The sequence below is a fragment of the Arachis duranensis genome, chromosome 3 (assembly GCF_000817695.3).
Source record: "Arachis duranensis cultivar V14167 chromosome 3, aradu.V14167.gnm2.J7QH, whole genome shotgun sequence".
NCBI lineage: Eukaryota > Viridiplantae > Streptophyta > Magnoliopsida > Fabales > Fabaceae > Arachis > Arachis duranensis.
Window position 1 is genome coordinate 123,547,455 of NC_029774.3, and position 15,160 is coordinate 123,562,614.

Sequence of the window (15,160 nt, forward strand, 5' to 3'; positions counted from 1 at the left end):
AGAAAAAGTGTGCATTAAGGAGTAAGGTGCGCTTTCTAGCTGTAGTATCCCTTCTGTTGCAAACATGGCACAATCTAGGTAGATTGTTTTCGAGTAAGTTGAGTATGTTGTAGTAGTTCTTTTTCAAGTCTTTAAGTGACTTTGTTGGATCTTTTCATTTTGGTGTTGGCCTTTCTTCGTCCGCTTTTGGTCCGATGTCATTTTGGATCAAGACGAGGTTGTTAGTTGAGAAATTTCTTCGTATGACCTTCTCATGGCCATTTATGCTTGGGATGAAGTTGTACCTCAAGAAAGAAGTCGGACTTTTCTTTGTAAGCTCTTAAAGGAAGTCGGATTTTTATTTGTAGACTTGAATCCTCAGAAGAGGTCAAATTATCTTCATAAGCTTGGATCTTTAGAAGAGGTCGGATTTTTCTTTCTAAGTTTGGAAAGAGGTCGGACTTTCTTTATAAGCTTGGAGGTTTTCGACCTCATTGTAGACTCTGATCTTTAAAAGAAGTCGGAATCTCTTTCTGATATTCTTTGAGGTTTTTGACCTCATTATAGAGTTGATCGTGAAAGAGGTCGGATTTTTTCCTTGTCGGATCTAAAGAGGTCGGATTCTTCTGAGCAATGAGGTTTTAGACCTCATTGTAGAGTCTAACCTTTAAAAGAGGTCGGACTTTCTTCATGAGCTCTCTAAAAGAGGTCGGATTTTCTTTGGTGAGCTCCCAACTCATCCGACCTTATTGTAAAGTCTGACCTTTAAAAGAGGTCGGACTTTTATTCGTGAGCTCTCTAAAAGAGGTCGGATTTTCTTTGGTGAGCTTCCAACTCATCCGACCTTATTGTAAAGTCTGACCTTTAAAAGAGGTCGGACTTTTATTCGTGAGCTCTCTAAAAGAGGTCGGATTTTCTTTGGTGAGCTCCCAACTCATCCGACCTTTGAAGAAGAGTCTGACCATCATTCCCTCCAATGAAGATTGGGCCTTTGTCACCCCGACTTTCTTTTTTTTTTGGATCGGATTCCAGTTTTCTTCCTGGAAGACATCCATCTTTATTGGTGTGCAAACAACATTAAATTCTACCACAGGAATATTTCTTTCCATATTCATTGGCAGTGATGTAATTTGTGAGCAACCAACGAAAGATGTACCATGAGAATTCTTTGTGTTATTCACTGTTGTAATTGACAGGTGAATCCACTGAAGAAAAAACTGGATTCATCACTCCGTTGTCGGATTGGGTTGCATTCAAATTAGCTGATGGTGTGTATTTGGAACATGCAACTGTTCCATTTCATGAGTGGGTATCATGGATTTTTCCGAGATTGTAAGTTGGCACAGATGTCATTGTCCATCTTATTTCACTAAGAGGTTGGGATTAGTCACGTTCCCTTTTCCTCTCTTTTTTTTTACGTAACTTCTTTTGCCAATTGAATTTTCTGAATTGAAAATTCTTTTATTCAATTGGCTTTCGAGTTCGTCTCTTTTTTTTTCACGTAACTTCTTTTGCCAATTGAATTTTCTGAATTGAAAATTCTTTTATTCAATTGGTTTTCGAGTTCATCTTGGTTTGCTTTCTACAATGGCCTTGGGACGGTGCTTTCTTCTCTTTTAATCCAATTTAACTGTAGAAGTAGAATCATCATCCCTATTTGATATCCTCTGCCCATTGGGAGAAGTTTTTACGGGATTTCTGGTATCCATAGAAACTGTATTCCAACTTCTTTTTAACATGCTTGCATCTTATTCATGTCGAGTGGTTGTCTGACTATGTTATTGATCATCCGCCATTATCAAGAGTTGAGCTCCAAGTCCCCGACAACGGCGCCAATGTTCCGGGGCTTACCTAGAACCGGACGGTGGTTGGACTTGTTTGAGGCCCAAGTACTGGAGGAGTGTGGTCTCCGACTTGGTTTACGTCTGGGAGCCGCCTCCGAGTTGTGTGTTCCAAGAGATGGGGGATGGTACCTGCAAAGACACTCCAATGCCTAAGTCAGCATGGGGTTAAGCAGGTTTAGAATGTATTGGAACTTAGAGATACCTGAAGGGTGTCAGGGTATTTATAGTGGTGATCCAATAACCACCGTTGGAGTAGTGCCACCTTTTTAGGTTGATAACCGTCCCTTTATCTAGGAATTGTTGGGATATGGCTTCTGGAAGTCGGTTGAGAGATTTTAGGGGCAGTTACTTATTTGAATAAGTGTTATCTGCCAGCTATCTCTTGAGCCCGACTTCTTTGGAAAGAAGTCTGTGTTGAGTCCGACCTCTTTTGAAGAGGTCGGTGAATAACGAAAGCCAATCTTTGGATTGGGCCTTTTGGCGTATTTAGACCTGGGCCATAGCGTTGGGTCAGGTTAGGAACAATTATGTATTTATAAATATATATATATATAATTTATTTTTTATATATATTTTATATTAATAATTAATTTTAATAGTTAATTTAGATACTCTTAAACATGATTGTTCGTGGAATTGTGGTAAGATATGTTAAGGTTAGTAACTGTAGGCGAAACAAGTGATGTTCATTATCCATGCTAGTTGGAATTGGTTGCTGCTGCTGTTCTTACATTGTGATTGTCCAACTAGGTTTAGAGCAAGATGGATTATCTAACTATTTCATGTTGGTGTGATTCAATCTATTCTTAATATATAAAAGTAATATATAAAAGTAGGTACATAGGTTTACCCACATTGCTTTTAAGTTATTTCTTTTCTTTTACTAACGCTATGTCAACACCAACGTTTACTTGGCAAAATTTTAGAATCCATCACTCAAATCTTGCCAAATCAACTTTTATTTTCACATAAAAAAAACACAAAAAACAACTAAAAAACACAATAAAAACTAACAAATTAACTTTTTCTAAATCAATCCTTATTTCTAAAACAACAAAAACACAAATTAACATTTACCCCAACAAAAAGCTCTCAAAACCAAAGAGCTTATTACCTTTCTCAAACCCTCACCCTCTTAGCACCTCTCCCTACCAAGATTCTATTTCCTCCATCCTCTTCCAGTCCCATGAGCCATTGTTTTTTCCTCAAAACAAATTGTACATCGCGATATCCATCTCTGACGGAGTCGCATTGCATAAATTGCAGAAATCAGGGCAAACTTCATTCCTCCTCTTGCGATTTTTCTGCTGGAGCTCGATTATAGATCTCAGACCAACGTCACCATTCAACGCCGCCAACGTAAGAAATTTGTCTCAAGTATCTTCCTAAAGATTTTCAACTTTGCCATTTATTCTTCTCATTGTTCAATATCATTTTCAATAACTCTATTTATTTGTTATAAATAATAACATTTTAATTGTGAACTCATTGCAAGTACCACAAGTTTATATATTTCTCTTTTGTAAACGGTTTCTATCCAATACTTACAACCAAAATTAATGTGCATTTAAAATTATTACTCCTTATATAATATCGATTGCAATATTTCATCATCAAATTATAAATTATTATTTTACATGTGGAGTTCCACAATTTACATTTACGTGTTCCTCTTTTTCAAATTGTTATTCCACATGTGCAGTATTACTTCCACAATTTACTTAGAATGGATTATCATTCTTTGACCATGTCTTATTCTCTTTGTTGTAGAAGGATTTGCAGTGGTAATGACAGACCAAAAGAGTTAATACCCAAAATTGCTAGATGAAAATCAATCGATCACTATTTAGTAAAATGTTTTAAAAAAATTAAAACAAAAAACTCTTATCTAATATTATTCAATTGAAATATCAAGTACTAATTAAATGCAATAAACATACATTAAAAGTGTCATAATAATAATAATTATTATAAAAAATTTCAGTTACAAATATTCAAATTCTACAACTTATACATATTAAGACTCTTACTATTTTTCATTTCTTAATCTCTTATATTAATTGTCAAAAATTTCTTAAATTTAATATAACATTTTTATATGTTTTTCATTATCATTCATTTATATTTTTCATTATTTACAAACAAAAAAATCGAAAAAAAAACAAAGGGTAGCCATTAATGCAAATCGAAAAATGAAAAAAAATGTAGTTTTGTATAACTCTAATATAAATAACTTATATCTTTTTTAAAAAAAAATTCAAAATCTATTTATAATATATTCTCTAAAATATTTTTTCGTATTGAATCATGCGATATGTAAGCTATGAAGTTTAGTCATTGATAGATGAGGAAAATCCTAAGCACATTCTTGGAAGGACATCAATATTTACTAGTAGGGATTTATGCTCAAGCACTAAGACGGTTTCAGAAGCTCCAGTTTGTGAAATAACTTTAGTGTTTGTCACTTTCTCTAGTGAAAGTTGCAGTATTGATACATCAAATCTTGGTGCTGTCGTCCGCTCTTTTGATTTGAATAAGTCACAAGAGGGAGTTTTAAGTTGTCTAGTTGCAAGGGAATGTTTTTGTGTGCAGATACAAAAACAGTTGGTTCATTATTATTTTCCCTCCTCTTCAAACGGAAATGCAGAACGTTTACCTGTACCCCCACTAATGTAGTAGTACTGGAAGTGATGACTTCTCGGTTTCTCAGGCTATTAGTGGAGTCCCTTGATCATCATTTTTTTAGAGTTTGAGGATGACGAAGAAAGTTAGCATAGGAATCATATCACCATTTAATCCTCAAGTGGAAGAAACCCAGTAGAAAAATAACCAGGACAGTTTGACTTCTGAACGTGATTTTTCTGTTAGTGTTCGTTCTATTGGTGGCTTTCAAGGTGGCGAAGAAGATATAGTGATAATAATAATCTCCGCTGTGAGATCTAAGGAAAATGGATAAGTAGATTTCCTTTCCAAAACACGAAAAGCAAATGCGGCACTAACCTGGGCTAGGTATATATGTTATTTATAATGTGATACTTATGCAGCTTCCAAGAGTTGAGAACATGCATAAATTGAATAAAAATTTAGATAATTGTAGAAATAATACGATAAAATTGTAAAATTACAATCTCTCAAAATACAGAGACATATTTAATACTCTTTTACATATTATAAAAATTACAACTTATTTTCAATGCATGATTAGGTAACAACTTTTGCAACTAAGTTGGCTTACCCAATTTTAATATGAATCTATGTACAGGCACTGTCTCTCGAGTCTAGATAATAGAGAATTCACCAACTTTAATGAGTAGTGGCTCCATATAGAGAAAACTAATCCTGAATGCTAAGGAAAGGGGGTGGTTTCGTGATGTTCAAGATCGTAGTATCAAAAATTCAAAATCGAACTCATAATTAAATCAGTCAAAAATTAATAATTATATAAAATTTAATTTAATTATCTTATTTTTATAATAAATATATTTTTTAGTTTTATTTTGTATTAAATTAATTATTATTTTTAAATTTTAACAATGTATCAATTTATGTTTATTATACTCTTTAAGTATTTATAGAAAAATAATAATAATCATAGAAATAGAAAATATATTATAATTAATAAATATAATTTACTTTTATTTATGTAATACATTTAATAAAAAAATATCATGTATAAAAAAATCTTTTTTTTTAGTTTAACCTAATTTTACTAGGCGTGATCAAATTGGTTTTAACCGGTTTTAGTTGAATTTAACTGAATTAATTACTTGATCAGTTCAAATAATAGCCCAACTCAAGTTGATGATCGAATTTTCAATTCGACCGATTGGGTCAGATCGACTTTGATAACTATGCTCAAGATGATAATAAATTGGCTCAGGCCATTGAGGATGCCTTGAGATTGAACTACTTGACCAACCTGAGTCACCATTCAGGAAACTCAGTCTATGGAACAAGCCAGAGACTGCGGCTACAACCTCCAGAGTAGTCGGGAGCCTAGCCATAAGTTTCAATTTGATCATTAATAAATCAAAAAACCAAAATTAAAAATGAAATATTAGTTAAACATGCACACGCTTGCAAAAGAATAATCATAGCATTCGGGAGCTATTTTATGTAATTGTATATCAGAGGTTCTTTCAGGGGTAGGCCATGGAAACCAAGGTGGTGATGAATGGAAATTCAGAGTTCACTTGTTCAGGTTGTGGTCTTGACTCTCCAAATTTTTAGGTTATGGAATGGAATACCTAAGCAGGTGCCGCATTGCCCACAGGTCAGCTAAGTAAGCTGCAACCAGTGACAGTGATAACTGATAACAGTATGGCTAAAGACCCTGTAAAACCCCCATTTATGCCAATTCCCCGGAAAGGCAATTCCTCAGAGGATAACTATTATATTTTCAATTTGTGCAGAAAAGGTTCAAATAAGAAAAAATAAATTAGTGGTTAGTATGGTAGAGGGTTAAATAATAAGAGAATGACACCATTCAAGATTAAAATCTATACCATTAGATTACCTTAATGCATGACAAACCAAGTTCAATCAAGTGCATCATAGCATTGTCCTCAATTATGTATGCCAATATACAAAATATGTAAGATTTTTTAAGTAGGTGAGAATCAAAGCATTCCCATTTTCAGGATGATATAGTCATATTAGTGTTTATACAAAATATAAATCTTTATGAAACTCAACATGTTTGATCATTAAGTAATGTATAATGTCACATGATAGAACATTTGAATTGATAGTATTAAGAATGTACACACTATACAGAAATCATTCTTCGAACAACTAAATCCCTTCCATCTATATATTAAAGCAGTTTTGCAAAAATGGTCCATTACTACGATCTCAACAGCATAACATGCAAATTAGTGCTCTTTCGGCCCTACTCTGCCTAGTCTATTCCTCTTGGTAGAAAAATAACAGATTCTATACGCATACAAGGTCACTTTGACAAGTCTTACACTTATTCTAATGCTGAAATGAACTTCTGAATTTTGGTTTGTGCTCGTTCCTTCTCTTCTGGTCCATCAAGATCACCAATATTATCATGATATTCCTGAACCATGCAATGGAATTTTCAATAGATTACAGCCTCAGCTATCTCATTTGAAGAATAATAGAGTTGTAGGGGTAATTTAAGGGATTATAGTATTCAAGCACATCATGAACAGGGATACTAAGCATGCTCACCTTTTTGGAAAAGGGAACATAACTAAATTGCCAAAAGAACAGTGAAACTATGACATCTTAAGTACACTACAAAGACTCTTGAATCAAAACTTATTCTTAAAGGGAACACAAAAATATCATTTGGTTTTTAAAGTCACTAAATAAGAGATGCCTCAAAACATAAAAAGACATAAATGACAAGATATTAAAAGCTGATTTTATGCTTGGGCATAGGAACCCATTAATGTATGGTCACTATAGAAACCAAAACTTTTTTCAATAATAATAATAATAATAATAATAATAATAATAATAATAATAATAATAGTAATAAGATAAAACAACTTCAAAATCAACATTTTAAAACATTATCAATAGAGGATAAATACCTGAAGTATATCCTTGAGATGGTTCTTACTAAGTTTGTTTTGCTTCAGTAGTAGTTCAATTCTTCCTCTCATTTGTGGATGCCTGACCAGAAAGTATTTGATAGAGACAAGTCAGTTGAAAACATACATACCAGAGCACATTAATATCCACTAATAAATTTAGGTGAAAAGACTTACTCCGAGCACCAAATATGACCCAGAATGACAGCAATCAACTGCAGAATAACACAATCCTCTTGGTAAATTATTGCTACAGTTGTATGAGTACAAATAACAATCTCCAACCATGCTTGATATGAAGCCATAAGAAGACACTACTGCTTTATTAAGCAGTTGTGTAATGTGTATAAGTTGAAAAGACACCAAAATCTAGTGCTAAAATTCTACTGCTAAGTCTTTTATAAGGATATTAAGTGTATAAAAGTGAAACAAAATTTTACCTGAAGAGTATAAAGTCCAGCTTCCAGTTTACGATTGTATTTCTCGTCCTCGTCCATCTATGAAACATAGGAAATAGGAATATTAAACTTCTAACCGAAACGGTTTCTTCAATACAGTATCCAGAAGTAGAGTAAACCAGTAACTACCTCCAAGTCATCAAGCTCAACTTCATTCAACCGTTCAGATTCTGCTTTGACTCTATCTGAATATCTGATGGGAAAAATAAAGCCAGGATGCTCAAATGAAAATATAAATTATTAAGACGACCAGCACAACTGTTACAGCTGTATATTGAAAAGTTGTGTACTAACCAAGCCTGATTACTAGCAGCATAAAACAATGGGCATAAAGTTTGATAATCATGAAGTTGACAAACAGAAGAGGACATGTCCACCCTACCTCGTGTATAGTTCCATTAGCCTGTCTATCTTCTCACACTCATTTTCAACAAATTTACTTAACAATCTTTCTCTCCTAGAACCCCTTAAGATCCCACCTAGCAAAAAATAGAGAGTATTGAAAGTTCAATATCACAAAAGGCAAAGTCCAGTATACATATAACATGCATGTATGAAATTAACTGTTCTACTAAAAATGTAAAAATCTAATGTCTATTTAATATGCAAAATTGCAAATAACATGGAACAGACTACAATACTAAGGCAACAATGCGGGAGTGGGACATTCAACAATTAACAACTAGGCCTTATCTCATTCGGTAAGACTGGGAACTTCTACACGAGTCAATCAATGCAATTGAGGAAGATTAAAAATTAAACTGTCGATTAAACAATTGATCTGATAACACTCTTCTTTTTGACATTGATCATGTCAAGGAAAAATGCATAATGCACAGGCATTGCAAAACAACAGGACAATGGTATAATTTGACCATTACAGATTTCAAAACCTCAGATAAATTACATGCAAAATGGAAAAGCTATTCACTCCTATATCAAACATCCTAAGTGAACTCCATAGAAATCTCACTTGCCTGCTTACCAAATAATGAAGAAATCAGTGACACAATGCGCTCCTCCAATTCCTCTTGGTACCTTTCTTTCTTGTTCTTTTTATTGACAGGAATCTGAACAACAAAGCACACAACCTGAATTTCAGTCCCATGGACCCCATATTTTACCCATAAGGTAAGCGCAAGAAAGTCAAGTACTAATAAAGTCACAAATTAAAAATGCTATGGTTCTGCAAACAATCAACAGTGGGGAAGGCAATGTAGCACTTGCCTTACCCATAAAAGCTGCAAACGCCGTTTTCAACCCCAAGACATCCACAAACCGTTCACAAGCTGGAGGGTACTTGGTCATTGCAAAATCAAGCGCCCTTATGGCCGACCCATAAGCCAGTTTCTTCTGCTTCATGATGATGATCATCAACTCCACTCCTTCAGCCTTAACAAAACGCTCCTTGTTCTCCAATGGCATCAACAGGCAGCACAAGCAGTCAAACAGATTCTCCAGCATCTCCTCTTCATCAGAGCTCTTGGGGTCCCTGCTCTTGTACATTGCCACCGCCTGCAGCACCACATCCACCCCATTCATTTGCCCCAGCCTCTTTTGGTTTGCCGTGCTGCTCTGCAGCAGAATCGCCAGAATCTCCGATGCATACTGCTTATTCCCATCGAATTCCCTAACCTTACAACATAAACAGCCGTTGGAGTTGGCTACAGAGTCGGTTACAGTGTCAATTACGGAGCTCGTATTAATTTAATTTCACTGTAATAATCATACCTTAATCTTCCCGAGCAGCCACTTCATCAGCTTCGTCTTCTCGCAAACTAACTCTGCCACTGCCGGCTTCACTTCGATCAGATTCTCTATCGTTGCGAGCGTCGCGTAAACTGCGGCAGAGTCGTCGGGATCAGAATCGTTGAGCCGGTGGAGATTCTGCACCAGGAGCTCGAGAACACTGTTCTCTATCAAAGCATCAACTAAAACCTTAGCCGGTTCATCGTTGTCGTCGAGGACATCCTCGTCAGTGAGGTCCTGGAGGAGCTGAACGACGTCGATGGCGATGTCAGTGTTGTCGTGGTTGAGGAGGTCGACGATGGAGGGGATGACATTGAGTGCGACAAGGTCAGGGTAGAGCTCAGGGGCTCCGGCGAGGATCTTCAGTTTCTGGAGCTCCTCGTGGAGGTCCAGTTCCGAATCGGCGAATCGGTCTGGTTGATTCGAGTACTTGAGACGGGCCTCGATGTTCTCCTTGAGGCGGCGCTCGAAGGCGAGGACAAGCTTCTTTAGGGTTCGGAGGTCAAGGGCTTCCACGGCGTTCTGCGATTTCTCTATTGCTTCGAGAAGGGAGAGATCGACGTTGTTGTCAGCGACAGTGCCGTTGGACGTTAACGCGGGTGGTGGTTGTGGCGGTGAAATGGCGTCATCGTACTTGCGTTTGGAGGAGTGGTTGCGCGTGTTTGCTAGCTCCATCGTTGTTTACGGAGCTGAGGTATGGGACTGTGAACTGAAAAGGTGAAAAACTGAAAACCCTAACCTTATGCAAGTAATGGTCTGAGCTTGGTTTACAAACCGGGGAGGAAAAAAATTAAAACGTGAACGGCAGGATTCGAACCTGCGCGGGCAGAGCCCACATGATTTCTAGTCATGCCCGATAACCACTCCGGCACGTCCACGTTGTTGTTTGATTGAAAGAAACATTTTTATTATGTTACATTAAAAACTCTAACGATTTCTGATAATTAATTTTAATACGGCCAGAGACAAGAAGATGCGGGTGCAAATTCAGATAAGCCCAGAGATTTCGAATCAGTTTTACACGTGGGTGATATCCACACCGTTTACTCGATCTGTTGATATCCATTTGTCCCACACAATCTTATTAGATTAAGTTTACAGAAAAGAGTCCCTTCTTAATTTATAAACCTCAATTTGTTTACTTCACTTAATTAAACATAATATAAATGATTTTTATTTTTTGACATTTTTGAAATGATCCATTTGTCAATTTAATACTTTAAAAACATTTTTAACAATTTTAGTTTTGCTGCCACCGCTAGCTAAAAACGTGGACCCTTGAAATTATCGGCCAAATGGTGCGTTCTATCAGTTTCGAGTCGAGTTTCAACTCAAGCATATATAAAAGCAGCACATACAAAGCATGACACACTCCAAATTCCAAAGCTTGAAGCTTTACTCAAAATATTATATACTGTCTGGTCTGTAGCGCTTACCTGATTAGCAGGCATGGCTTCCAAACGGGTTCTGCTGCTTTGTGGTGACTACATGGAAGACTATGAAGTAAGCTTCTTATCATCGTCATCTTCCTTCACTCACTCGCATGTCATTCTCAGTTCTTTATGAATGCAGGCCATGGTCCCCTTCCAAGCGCTGCAAGCCTATGGTCTAACCGTCGACGCCGTTTGCCCTGGCAAGAAAGCCGGAGATGTTTGCCGGACCGCAGTTCACCAGCTCTCCGGTCACCAGGTCTCTCTCTATCTCTCTTGCTATTTATGTTCTTGCGTCCTGTTTCACTTCAAAAATATGTGATTCGGGTTTCTGTTTGGATTTGATTTGGGATTCAACTCTTATGATTAGAATTTATTGCTGATGATTAAGGTTCTAGTTTTAATTGATTGCCTATTCAGCTGCCGTGTTTAGGAGAGGCGAAGAGATGAGTTTATAAGAATGAGATTGCAGCTTAGAATACCCGCAATGGAAAGGGGTTTTTTTGCATGTGAAGATTCTGTACAGTATTTTGAAAATGGATTTCATATTCTTTATGTTTAGATGCAAAGAGGTTTTGTTTATGAATCCAATTATTGAGCTTTGCATGTAGAGTTTTCATGTTGTTGAGGGTGTTACATATTGGCTGGTTTCAGACTTATTCTGAGACACGTGGTCACAATTTCGCCCTCAATGCAACATTTGCTGAAATTGATGCTGCAAACTATGACGGGCTGCTGTTACCGGGTGGAAGAGCGCCAGAGTATCTTGCTCATGATCCTCTTGTTGTGGCACTGGTGATCAAGTTTTTCAGTTCTGGAAAAGCACTTGCTTCCATTTGCCACGGACAGTTGATTCTGGCGGCTGCAGGTGTAGCTAAAGATCGCAAGTGCACCGCTTTCCCTCCTGTTAAACCGGCATTGGTTGCCTCTGGTGCTCATTGGGTTGAACCAGACACCATGGCAGCAACAGTGGTGGATGGTAATCTCATTACTGCCGCCACGTATGAAGGGCACCCTGAATTTATTCAGCACTTTGTGAAGGCACTAGGAGGCAACATAAGTGGCTCCAACAAAAAAATCCTCTTTCTTTGTGGGGTACGTTCAAATTATTTTCAGGCACACAACTGATAGGGACTTAGTACTAAGGGTTTTAGGTCTTCATGTTTCATAGAGTAAACATTTCATCTTTATTCGTAATATTGATGAAGATATGTTTTAACAATTCTAAATTTCTAATTGCAGGATTACATGGAGGATTATGAGGTGACTGTTCCTTTTCAGTCACTTCAGGCATTAGGGTGCCAAGTTGATGCAGTTTGCCCCAAAAAGAAGACCGGTGAAACTTGCCCAACAGCTATTCATGATTTTGAAGGTGATCAAACTTACAGTGAGAAGCCAGGACATGATTTTGCTTTGAATGCAACCTATGACGATGTGAATGCTTCAAGCTATGATGCTCTAGTCATTCCTGGAGGTCGTGCACCTGAGTATTTGGCACTGAATGAATCTGTCATTGCATTAGTGAAGCATTTTATGGAAAGCAAGAAGCCAGTTGCATCCATCTGCCATGGCCAACAGATTTTAGCTGCTGCAGGTGTGCTCAAGGTACTTTTAGATCATGTTTGATATATTTCACATTTGTTTCTCAATGAGCACTGAAGTTGAGCTGTGTAGGCGAAACTTGTGCAGTGTCTACATTGATTTTATTTTCTCAAATTAGCATGATGTAAACTGTTCACATTAATTTGTTGACGCTTAAACACAATTAAATTTGGGAAGATATACTTTCTGCAACTTGTGTGAGTAGGTCTTTGTGAGTGCTTAATGGCATGTATATTGATTTTTAGCAATTCACAATCATGGCACAGCTTGGTTGCACTTCATTTCTGTGTGCTTTTCTCCTTTTTGTGAAAGTCACAACTACGGTTCTCTTTAGTGGATGAGCTACTTCTGAATTTGTTCTCATTGGAGGCAGGACTGGATACACTGATCAATCAGTCACTATGGTTGCGTTTGGAAGGGAGACTGAGACTAAGAGACTCAGACTGAATGAAGTCTCTGTATTCTGTTTGGTATAAAATGTACTGAGTCATCAGTATTATGTTTAAATTAAAATAAATATGGAGATTGGAGGATAGATTTAGAATTTGAAAGGTTAAATTAAGATATTTTTGAAAAAAAAATATTATTAAAGTTTCAGTCTTTGTCTCAAAAATTTCAGTCCCCGGTGTCTCCACTTTCTGAAGGTACTGAAGGGACTGAAATTTTGGAGATGGAGACTTTCAGTCTATGGCCACTAAACACAATACTGAGTCTCAGTCCTCAAGTCTCAACTCAGTCCCCCTAACCAAATGGTACCTAATGTACCATAAAGAAATTAGATGTTAAATAGTAAATACATAGGGCACTGAACAGATATGTTAACCCAAACAAAGTCTGAGGAAATTGCTTCTTTTGGCTAGTCTCTTGTGATCTACCAATTAACAAATTGACAAAATCTTTGCTCTCTAGATGCACAAGTAATGGCCTTCTTGGAATGTATTCTACTTCTGCAGAACTTCCACAAAAAAAAAAGGAAGAAAAAATAACCATTGCTATTATTTTCAAATTTTGCTGGTTAATTTAACCCTGTCTTTAGGTGATGCCATTGTATATATTGGGTGCATGCCACAAGTTAACAATGAGGGTTTCTGTTAATGCGACAGGGAAGGAGATGCACTGCATATCCGGCAGTGAAGCTGAATGTGGTGCTGGGAGGAGCAATATGGCTGGAGCCTAACCCCATAAGCCGCTGCTTCACCGATGGAAATCTGGTTACCGGGGCAGCATGGCCAGGCCACCCTGAGTTCATTGCTAAGTTGATGGCACTACTTGGTATTCATGTCACTTTCTAAAGTGATGTGATCTTTGAAGCTTTGCATATGCACTTCTTGTGTATTAAGGTATTGTATATGATGTGACTTATATGAGGGACTTGTACAAGGCTGGCTGAGAATGAGATCTCGTGTATCTGAATAAAAGTCTATCTTTTATTATGTGTAGATTTTATTAATATATCCTTGAGCAGGATATCTCCATTGACAACCATGCAACGATTTCCTGCTACATCTTTCAGTACCAACGTGTCTTGTTTTGCAACGATTGTTTCACATGTAAACTAACAGTTTTACCATTTTCTAAATATGACAAATATTTCAATGTGGATAATGTGACCTCAACAATTAGATGGAAATTTTAACAATTTCCAACAATAATGAAATGTCATTTTAGATTTTACCCTACTCATTTTAAAAATGAGAAATACTCTATAGTGAATACATTTTTTTCTAGAGAAATGACATTTATATCATCATTCTTGGTGTATTTTTTCCCATCTATCACTTTAGAGAAAATAAAATAAAATTGTTATGAAATTCCAATTTTGCGAATGTCAGTTTTTCAAAAAGTGATATGTATAACAAAAATGTATAAAAAATTGTGTAAATATAATAAAATATAATATAATATTAAGAGAAAAAATTATAAACAGTCCTGACAATAACATCAAAAGACAAGAAGGCTTTTAAAAAAAAAAAAATCTTTTACAAAAATAAAATCTTTTTTTGGCCCGTCTTTTAATTTCGTTAAACAAATTAGTCCCTCTGTTAATAATTTCTCTCTAAAGCTAACTGATCATGAATACATGGCATGTTAAGTTAATGATATGTCAGTTAAATGCCAACTTAGATGGGCGGATTAATTGACCATCCAACCCAACCCCTAACATATGTATTAAAAAGAGAAGATTCAACCCTAATGACACAAAAGTCATCTTTCACTCTCTGGAATTACAGAAAATCCTAATCCTCTCCTTCCAAAAATTCGTTGATGACGTTTTACTTGGAGGAAGAAGTTGGTTCCGACGAAGCTATTGACAGAGTTTTGATGGCCCCGTAACGGAAGAACTGTCTGTTGAGGTAAGTTTCTTTACTCACTCTCTCTGCCATTGTATGTATATGATCAAGTTGAATATATTTTTATTCACATTTTCTGCCATTGAATATGCTTTGAAACCTATAATTTGAAATATAGTTTATATTTAAATTTTGCATGATGGACTAAATTTACTACTTGGAGGCTTGTCAATATATATA

The 15,160-nt window shown here is 36.3% G+C and overlaps 2 protein-coding genes and 1 non-coding gene across 4 annotated transcripts; 1 reads left to right on the forward strand and 2 right to left on the reverse strand.

The window, feature by feature from the left end:
• Positions 1 to 6,503: 6,503 nt before the first annotated feature.
• Positions 6,504 to 10,352, reverse strand: LOC107480996 (uncharacterized). 2 transcript variants are annotated; one of them, XM_016101196.3, is made up of 9 exons: positions 9,580 to 10,351; positions 9,076 to 9,483; positions 8,834 to 8,918; positions 8,231 to 8,327; positions 7,978 to 8,041; positions 7,831 to 7,887; positions 7,568 to 7,605; positions 7,391 to 7,472; positions 6,504 to 6,888 (listed from the first exon to the last, which is right to left on the reverse strand). In XM_016101196.3, exons 1-9 carry the CDS (start codon positions 10,270 to 10,272, stop codon positions 6,796 to 6,798), a joined length of 1,617 nt encoding a protein of 538 aa, XP_015956682.1. In that variant the 5' UTR covers positions 10,273 to 10,351; the 3' UTR covers positions 6,504 to 6,795. The 2 variants fall into 2 exon arrangements, with proteins under 2 accessions (XP_015956682.1, XP_015956683.1); XM_016101197.3 differs by lacking the exons at positions 6,504 to 6,888; positions 7,391 to 7,472; positions 7,568 to 7,605 and adding an exon at positions 7,608 to 7,707 and having other exon boundaries at positions 9,580 to 10,352.
• Positions 10,353 to 10,393: 41 nt separating this feature from the next.
• TRNAS-AGA (transfer RNA serine (anticodon AGA)) lies at positions 10,394 to 10,475 on the reverse strand. Its single transcript has one exon. It is a non-coding gene; the product is annotated as a tRNA-Ser (tRNA).
• A 427-nt stretch (positions 10,476 to 10,902) lies between these two features.
• LOC107480995 (protein DJ-1 homolog D) lies at positions 10,903 to 14,114 on the forward strand. Its single transcript, XM_016101195.3, has 5 exons — positions 10,903 to 11,100; positions 11,170 to 11,286; positions 11,682 to 12,122; positions 12,270 to 12,632; positions 13,733 to 14,114. Exons 1-5 carry the CDS (start codon positions 11,047 to 11,049, stop codon positions 13,919 to 13,921), a joined length of 1,164 nt encoding a protein of 387 aa, XP_015956681.1. The 5' UTR covers positions 10,903 to 11,046; the 3' UTR covers positions 13,922 to 14,114.
• The last annotated feature ends 1,046 nt before the right edge of the window (positions 14,115 to 15,160 follow it).